The sequence below is a fragment of the Pavona decussata genome, unplaced genomic scaffold (assembly GCF_977016875.1).
Source record: "Pavona decussata unplaced genomic scaffold, jaPavDecu1.1 SCAFFOLD_94, whole genome shotgun sequence".
NCBI lineage: Eukaryota > Metazoa > Cnidaria > Anthozoa > Scleractinia > Agariciidae > Pavona > Pavona decussata.
The window spans coordinates 202140-211643 of record NW_028145511.1 but is presented as its reverse complement, the minus strand read 5'-3'; the positions used below and the strand labels follow the sequence as shown (position 1 = coordinate 211643).

The 9504-nt window shown below is 39.9% G+C and overlaps 1 protein-coding gene across 2 annotated transcripts; it reads right to left on the bottom strand.

The window, feature by feature from the left end:
- Positions 1–2147: 2147 nt before the first annotated feature.
- Positions 2148–9283, bottom strand: LOC146473196 (uncharacterized). Of its 2 annotated transcripts, XM_085118431.1 has the most exons (3): positions 8952–9283; positions 4494–5024; positions 3015–3235 (listed from the first exon to the last, which is right to left on the bottom strand). In XM_085118431.1, exons 1-3 carry the CDS (start codon positions 9208–9210, stop codon positions 3162–3164), a joined length of 864 nt encoding a protein of 287 aa, XP_084974557.1. In that variant the 5' UTR covers positions 9211–9283; the 3' UTR covers positions 3015–3161. The 2 variants fall into 2 exon arrangements, with proteins under 2 accessions (XP_084974556.1, XP_084974557.1); XM_085118430.1 differs by having other exon boundaries at positions 2148–5024.
- Between the last annotated feature and the right edge of the window lie 221 nt (positions 9284–9504).

Sequence of the window (9504 nt, the reverse complement as noted above, 5' to 3'; positions counted from 1 at the left end):
TCTTTTAATTATCAGTTTGAAGAGAAGAACAATGGAATGTAGAATCTGTTTTGCTCCTCTTTGTTCACTGTTTGCGCGTCACGCAATCTAGGACAATTACAGTGTACGTGATAGAATTAATAAACGAAAACGGATATTTTAATTGGGAAATACCCAACAGAGAAAATGCACCAAAAGTTCCAAATTAGTATCGTGTGCTGAGTGTCTCGTGACTTTACAACATTCTCCCTGCAAAACCTGCAGTTTCCTATGCAGCCGGGATATGAAATGACAGTTACGTTTTGCCTTAAACATATGATATATGGAAGGGTAAAGGGTTAGGACCGTGGAGTCGGGGCTTTCACGTATGAAACTTTTTTTATTATTCCCCCCCCCCCCCTCCGGTTCTCCCCAGCCAGGAGGGGGGCATGAGCAAATAGTCTGAAATGTCAGCCGTCTCCTCCCCCTAACCCACAGGGGGCGCGGGCCCTGTGGGTTAGGGGGAGGAGACGGCTGACATTTCAGACTAATGAGCAAACGACGGTCACCCAGTCTAGTTTCTTATGGCGTCAAACGACTTCAGACGAGATTTTAGAATACCGGTGTACTACCAAGCTATCAGTGACACGGAAACGGCTCAGTAAATCTGAAACGGTCGTTTCCCTGGAAAAGACATTCTCTTGTTCCTAGGGCTAGAGTAAAAGAATCTCTACACGCTCTGTTAATAATGCAGTCACGCATGTTTATCTCCTGACACGTTGTGGTTAATTTTAAAATCGTCACAAACAAATGACCCCCCCCCCCCCCACCCTCCCCTACATAAGCTACGTGGACGGTATGTGCGGCGCAAAAGGGTTGTGGGTTTTGAGCCGTTGTTGTCTGGAATGAGGTAGATACTATTTTAACCATCTTGGTCTGAAAGTCTGAAAACTAGTACAGAAACGCGTATGGATTCTTAGAACCAGGCTCTAGTTGTTTCAATAGTGGATAACTTTATCCAGCGAATAAATCGCTATCCGCAAAGGATAAAATGTACTCCAACCGATTAAATTCATTTTATCCGCTCAGGATAGCGACTTATCAGCCAGCTAAGGGACCCACTCTTTGAACAACTGGAACCCCAGGTCTGAGCTGAGACGGATACCGGAAAATTACTTATTTCAGTCTGAGATAGGATGAGAGCTTGGAGAACAGAATGGTAAACTCCATTAAAATACCGACGAATCGGCCACCCCTCCCCCCCCCCCCCCCCTTTCCAACCCACACATACACTCTGGGTTTTTTTTATATAAGAACGTCTAATTTTGGAGGTGGTTCTTATTTATTTTTTTTTTTTTTGCGATTTGTGGCTGAAAACGTTCTTAAGATGTTCTTAAATTACATGGTGTACACTACAGGTATTTCAGTAAATCAATGAAAGCAGATATGGTATCAAGAACTGCTGATTCTGACAAACCGAGATGTGTGTCACTATTGTTAATGCTATACAAAACATGCCCTTAAGTATTTTGGTTAATTTACATTTGTTACCTTGCTATATCATATAGCAAAATAAAAACGTTCTTAATCGACTCTCAGCCTTAGGAATGTTCTTAATACGTTCTTTAAATTTTGGTTAATCTCAGCCTCGACGTTCTTATAAAAAAGGTTCTTACAAAAAAAAAAAAAAAAACAGGGTGTACTTTTCTATCTGGCTACTATTGACCCCCTTTAAACCTTATTCCACGGAGTGGCTTCCATTTTCATTATTTTGTCTGCGGCATTCAAATAATCCCTTCTTCCCTCATTCAAAGTAAAATGTTGCTTTGATTTTTGAATTTTAGACCGAGGAAAGAAGGAAGAAGGGCTAGTTTAAATACAAACAAAAGAATATTAAAATGGTAGCCATTTTAGAATAAGGCCTATTGGCTCTTGAAGCACTGACGCCACATTTCTCTTAATCTGTTAATTAGTCGATTTAGCAACGTCTTTCCACTAAACAACCTCTTTTTTTCTAATGCACATTGGCGCTCCTCTTTGAATGAATTGTTAATAAGCTGCTCTATTTCAATAATCGCCTCTTCCAATAAGTGCAAGGCACACGATTCCGATATTCCCTCTCCCCCCCCCCCCCCTCTGCCCCTCATATATCCATACAGAATAGGGTCATAAAGAGGAAAGCTTGTTATTTCAATTCCTTTATTAGAAATAATAACAATCATCTATAAGTTGAGTACTGATTATTATTGAAAAGCTTTATTCCCGGGCTACTGGGAAAACAAAACTCCTGGCTTAGCTAACCTAATTATTTTTGTTTTTACAATCTCAAGCTATAGAAACTAAGCAGGTACACAAAGTTCCGTGAATTAATTCGCATGCTTGTAAAGGACCTGTAGTCTACTGGTTTAATAACATTAAAGAAAAGCTATACGCCAGTTCACAGCTACATACTGGCGTTTTAAAAGATATTTCTTACTAACGGCTAATGTTGATTACAAAAAATCCTTAATTCTTAACCTACACTTGAGCTCCTTCGCACGTACGTAATACATACATACATGCAGTTTATTTTAACACGAATTGTAAGGTAGCCAGAAAGGCTATTATCTCCGTGTAACATAATAGAGATAAAAAAGAAACTTGTTTACATTACAAGTATATCTAATATAATTCTTGAAAACGACGTTTAAAACTAGCTAGAGTACATTCTCTTCTTACTAATGTTATCCGGCCATGAGTTCCATAATTTCACCGCTCAATGTTTGAAAGAGACGGTGCAGGACGTGGTAGTTGCTGGTTTCCTACATCTCAACGCCCTTGTCAAATAAAAGGGAGGGGAGGAATAGAAAATCCCCAATCTGATTATGGCTAAATATCAATAAATGTACCTGTAACTACAGTTAACTCTCGCCTTGCGGACACCTCGCTATTACGGACACCCCGATAACTGAAAGACAACAGCTAAATCCCCGGGTAAAATATATATTACAGACGATTCGCTGAAATAAATTCCCGCTATTACGGATTCTCACTATTAAGGACACTAACTCGCTGTCCCGAGGGTGTCCCCAATAACGAGAGTTGACTGTTGTTCTCACCGTCAGCAGAGGGAGCTTTGTAGGCCATAAACATCACTAAATACGCCCCCATCAGTAGAGCATTGGAAGACAGAATGTGCCACATATCATGGTAGTCAAAAAAATTCATGTATTTGCATTCTTCGTTTTTGTCTCGGGATAACTCAGGGCTTTCCACTTTATCCGTTGTTGGTTTCCCACTGAAATAGTAAAGGGCAAATCCACATAACAACACTGTCCCAATGGAGTACAAAAAACGGAAAAACGAGGGACAGTCGCTAAAAAAGCAATTTGAATTGAATTTATAACATGTGTAGCAATACTTGGCAAAAATGACAAGGAGACTTTCCAAGATGCAGAAATATAAAAATGCTTGAGGAAGGTTTTTTGCTTCGGAAATAAATAACCCAACTGGTAGGAGTATAAAAACGCCAAAGCAAAGGAACAGTGCCCACTTGCAGGTATCGCTTTCTTCTGAAAGTTTGGGTAAAATTTTATATCCAGCCCAGAAAACGATTATAGCCCACCATATCCCTAAAAATACGAAAAAAGGTATCTTAACAGGATTGCTCATCCCTTTCTCAGAGTGGTGCAACTCAAAATGGTGGAGAGCACCGAAGTAATTAAAAATCAACAGAGGGACTAAAACATATAGGAAGAAGTTCGCTGCATCCACTGGGCCCTTGGCATCCTTTGTAGATAACACATTCGTCTTAATGCCATTGTGTAATAATATAATCGTTAGGCAAGTGATAGCAAACATGAATGCTGTATCGAACTGAAAAGTCATCACACTTGGGCAAAGATGATAAATAAGTGAAACGCAGCCTTCGAAAATCAGGGCCCACGCAAAGGAGTAGCCAATGGAAATAGAAATGTTCCCTTTGAGTACATCCTCATCTTCGTCATTAATTACAAGATTTCTGCACTGATGAAGAATGTTTGCTTCCATGCAGCAAACACAAGCGGCTAAAATCACTCCATGCAGCATGTACACCAAGTTACTCATCATTAAGTTATAGGGAATGTCATGCCAAGGGCTTACTCGGTAGCAGAAATCATTGTAGTAACAGTTGTCCCTGTCGCCCTCGTGTATCATAACATGCCAGTTGGCAAAGACAAACTGAGAAGCACCCACCATAAGCACAAACCCTACTATACCTGTGATGTATGAATACGTTTTAGGGCCCCGAGTGAACCAGTGACGATACACAACCGTACCGCACAGGCGCAGATGACCGCAAAAACCTTTCCAGCAAAGCCCACAATTAGTACAGCAGCAATGAACTTCTTGCGCATAGAAAAGGTTTTTAAAGCATGCAAAAGCAAAAGCCGAAATTAAAATGCCGCTCAAAATAGTTGATATGACTAAAATACTTATTGGAAATGTATAAGAGTAATCAAATGATCTTGTTAAAGTTATTGTTCCAGTCTTATTGGCATCAGATTTAGTTTCACCTGTTACGTTCTTCAGTGCAATTCCAATGAACCAGCTGGACGTGGAATCTGTCAGGGGAGGCTGAGAGACTTTGGACAAGGTGATCCGTCCCTTCTTTGCAAAGGAAAGACGAATTGACTCGCCTTTGTAGTCTACAAGTTGTATGTTCTCTTTAACAGCCTTGCAGACCTTGGAAACTTTTAAATAAGCTTGAATGTCTGAGTCGGAAGTAACAGTAATATCGAGTTGGGTCGTCGAGATGTCTTGAGGAGGCAGAAACTGGGCAACAAAATGAGCATCACTCTTGGTTATCCAGAATTCCTCTGGACGATTTAAACTGATCACTCCTGAAAGACTTTCTATCTGCATTGTGAAATCAAGGTCCGGAGATCCTGAAAGTGATAACTTTCTATCTTGGATTTCGTTGTTGAATCGAGAAGGACACAAGGTTAAGGAACTCCAATCTGAATGAGACTTCAGAACATCCATATGTCCAAGCAGTTGGGACTCTTCCTTGCCGGCCAGCCCAAAAACTGACAGGTGTAGAAATCCTGTTGACACAATGACAAGTGTTGGTCGTAAAACCTCTTTTGTCCATCCCATTTCCCTGCGTTTTTTTTAATTATTGCTTGTTTGTTTGTTTGTTAGTTTGTTTGTTATTGGCCACCACAACATCATGAAACTGCAGCTTAGAGCCACCCCATTACAGCGTTTCACACCAAAACTATTGCCACTGTACAAAGTTACTGATCGGTTTTGACTAAGTCTCAAACTCGTCAATAGTTGAAGGATTTAGGGCCAATCTAAAACTGATCAGGCTGGAAACATTTTTTTTATTATAGAGAAATTTTATTCAGTCATTGACACAGGCCTACTCTGAAACAGAAAATCCAATTTTTTCCAACTCCTAGCCGAACATATAAGACATCCCGATAAAAAGTTCAGATGCTTAACTTCTGAGCTACAGAGATTCATGAGAGCATTTTGGTTTATTCATTATTATGCCCGATTGAAAATCAAGCCATCTCATAAACTCGTGCATAGTACGCAGTTCACAAGGGTTTTGAAACAGTCGAAAATAATGAAAGTACTCAGCCCGAAGTCTCGTGCTCTTATCAGTTTTTTACTCGGGCCGTAAGGTGGCACGAGTTAAGTTTTCGGCCGCTTTATCAATTTTTTTTATATTTTTTCGGTCGCGATGGGCCGAGAGATAAGACTTCGGGCCACTAGTTAAGTTCTCGGTCTCGTTTTTTTTCACTCGGGCGGCACGAGTTAAATTTTCGGTCGCGTTATCAATTCTTTAAATTCTCGGTCGCGTTCTTTGTTCTCGGGCCGTGAGGCGACGAGTCTGAAGTTCACCACATGACGTGTCACATACAGAATGGCAGATGCAAGACACAAATGACTAAAACTAAGACTTATTCCTCTTGAATCTTTCAACTTTTACAGAAACGGCATTCGCTTACCTAGAGAGGCATTTTCTATTTCCAAGGCGAAGACTCTTAAACTTGATGCGATGAACAGACGCGAAGAAACTTAATCCGTTTATATGTCTATTTTTATAGTGTCGTTTGTACATCTTTTAACTTTCCAAGTTTTTCAACCATTCATATTTCATCTTTTCATTACTAGCACTTTAAAAATTCGAAAGGTTTATATCGTTTTTTTATTTACTTAGCTTTTTTTAGTTCCTCAAGGTTAGTTTTGTGTAACCGAAAATTTGGCACCTAAATCACTCTATGACCCCGAGGGCCAAGACAGATAAAGATGTCTCACGTTTACTATAGAAAAACAATTAATGTAGAAACGGTTTCTGTCTTCAAATAAAAGGTGAATAACGAATGCTTTCCACTGAATTTCATTTAAAAATATAAACAGGGAAACATTGAAAAACGTACAAGGATAACGTACGCGTGATGCGTGACGTTACTCTATATCATACCGGAAATTACGATCCGTCCCTCTCGGCATGACAATGATACATATCAGGACCGTACAAATCGTTTCTGTCTCCAAATGAAAGGTGAAAACGTAAGGATTAAAGCCCGGGGATTAAAAAACATTCGTATGACAAATGTCGTTTTCCCCTGTATTTCCAGTCTGACTTCAAGAAATGCAATTTTATCTAGTGGTTACTTATTGCCTCACTATATCTCTGTATCTATCTATTTGGGGGAATTAGCGATGCTGGAGGTTATCGCTGCTAAAAGATTGTAGGCTTACGCACCACGCAGTCAAATATGGCCCGAGTATAAGCTGAAAACAGCTTCTTGTCTCATCTTTTTTTCATCGACTTTTCTCTTAATTGAAAATCTTGTTGAGACACAAAGCACGAGTCCTTGGTTGTCAAGTTTCTCAGTCGTTTCCTCGGCGACAGTTGTCATGCCAACCTGCCGTAGTCAACTTTTTTTTTAATAGACACTTGGAAAAGACCTTTATCATAGTAATTCAAAACTTTGACACTGCTTTTGGAAAGAGCTCCTTAAAATGTAGTTTCGTAAATTCAGGAATTTTGCAGCCGGACTACAAAAAATTAACGTCCATAAAATTTTCAACTACATCTGTTAAAAGACCCTCAATTCCAAGGTGCTCTTTTTAGCGTCGCCAATACATCTTCGTTAATACTTGGCAACCTTGGCCTACATCCAAATTCCAAATTCACTGATGTGTATTTAATCAGGTTTTTGTTTTTAATATGCTTAGCCCTAGTAACCCGAGTGCCACACGAGTGAGTGCCAAACATTCCTCCACAGTTTAATTACAAAGCAAAAGATATATATACATCAACTGACCCAGTATGATGCCAGCATCCAGCTTTGAATCATGTGCATTTAAAACTCTTTTTGTATGTAACTAGGTTTTTGTTTTTAATATGCTTAGCCCCAGTAACCCCGAATTAGAGTTAAACATACATACGAATGAATGCCAAACATTCCTCCACTTTAACATCACAAAGCAAAAGATATATATACATCAAACACCCAGTGTGATTCTAGTATCCATCTTTGAATCATTTGCATTTAAAACTCCTTTAGTGTCTGACCTTTTTCCCAGAAAGATGGTATCGCTTTGTTCTTTTGTCGCTAGCGAGTCTAAACTCGATCATTCTGTTCACTATTCTTTGAACTTATCTCTTTTTGTCCCAATTATTTTTAGCCACGAACATTCATTTACCAAAATCACGGATCATGGACACGATTAAATATACGTTCAGCGATAAAGTTTTCACACGATTCAGTTTTCAAACATTTTCCCGTCTATTCTGTCTGTTCAGTCACTATGTTTAATTTTTCAGTTGTTTTACGTGTCTCCATCGACTTAAAATTAATTGTTTAAATTACTTATCTATTAAAGCTATCTATTTCTCCATGACCAGACGAGACGAGAATTCTAGTTTGGCCAACCTGATAGCTAACGTGCGAGAACCGCGCCGGAGAAATTGAAATTTGATACGGATTCATATCAAGCTTTGCGTTAAAAATTTTGGTAGACAATGGCAGTGGATTAACTTCCTTTTATGGGCATTTTTAATGACTTGTAGAACTCAACAAAAATGGTAACTATGGTCTTTTGTTGGAGAGAAAAAATATCTAAGATATCTGTAGTGAATCTAGGATGAGTGTAGGATGAAAGTAGGAATGGAATTGCACATGTCTACAGAGTGTATAGCATTAAATTAAAGGGAAAAAAAAAGAAAACGTAGTTATTTTTTGAAGGGGGGCAATTGAATTCTTGGAAGGGTTTCTTCGCCGAATTGGAAAACGATTGAGTTGGGCGATAAAACTCAATCGTTACCCTGAGACAAACTTCAGTTCTGATGAAAGTTGTTGCCACCATGTAAATTAGGAAAGTGAAATCGAAATTAATCGAGTAAAATCCACCTACAGCAGTGCTTATACAAACCATACTGATTTTCGTGGAAAACGAAGTTGACTGTGTGTGCCGTGACTGATGAAGGAAGGAAGGAAGGACGATTGTACTTGTAGTTAAAAAGTGTGCTTACTCTGAGCCCTAATTTCGCACAGCATCTCCTTACGTCGCTTAAATCTCCTTACGTCGCTTAACATCGCTTTGATTTCACGGTGAGCTTTGCTTCGGGTCGTCTTAAAGGCGCTGTAGTTACACAGAGCGACTCTTTCTTGCAACCCGTCTCGCAATTTTGTTCAGTTTGCGACACAACTTGCACGAATCGTTGCCTATTGAAACATGCCCTAAAATAAACATGCCTCGAAATGCTTTTATTAATTTGCCGCAAACGTTGCGTGAAGTAGAAGTTGGCACTACTTCGTGCAACGGTGACCGACTACAACAAAACGTTGCTAGAGATGTTCCCTTCAGGGTATGCGGTTACAATACGCAACGATCCGTGCAGCTTTTGTCGCAACGACGCAACGAGCGTAACAGCACCTTAACTAAGTGTGACTTTAGGTCCCACAGTTTTTTTAGGTCTTAAATGCAAAAGTAAATTTTTCTCTTACCTTCCGATTGCTTGTTTCTTTTAGCCTTAACACGCAAGAAATGGTTTGGTTCGTTCGTCTTCACTACACAAGAATGGCTTACGTTTTGGTGGGACGCAAGTTTCGCAGTGAATGTCGCTGCCATCGAGTTTTGATCGCCGACTGTGTTTGTGATTTTGCCGAAGGTGCAGTCCGCAAACATCTTTGCTTGAACTGCAAAGAGGCATTCTGAGTAGCAAAGAGCTAAAACTGACAACAGAAAAGCTGCAAAGGAGGGCATCACGAAGCACAGAATAAGCCTTTCTAACGGCGCCCCCGCAGATAGCTTTCCTAAGCGTCTGTCAGACGGCCAAGCAACCTGCATGAATTGCGCATGTCAATTGACCTCCTTTTTTCTCGGAAAAGGGATTGATGACCTCAGTTTGACAGCAAGACAGATTATCGTAAATTTATTCCGGGAACTACGAGAAGTCCCTTATTTTCAATAGAGATAATAAATCGAGCAAACCACGCGACTGGCCGCGAAAATTGCCTTCCGCGAGGAGACGCGACGCAATTTTCGCGCGTCCTCGCG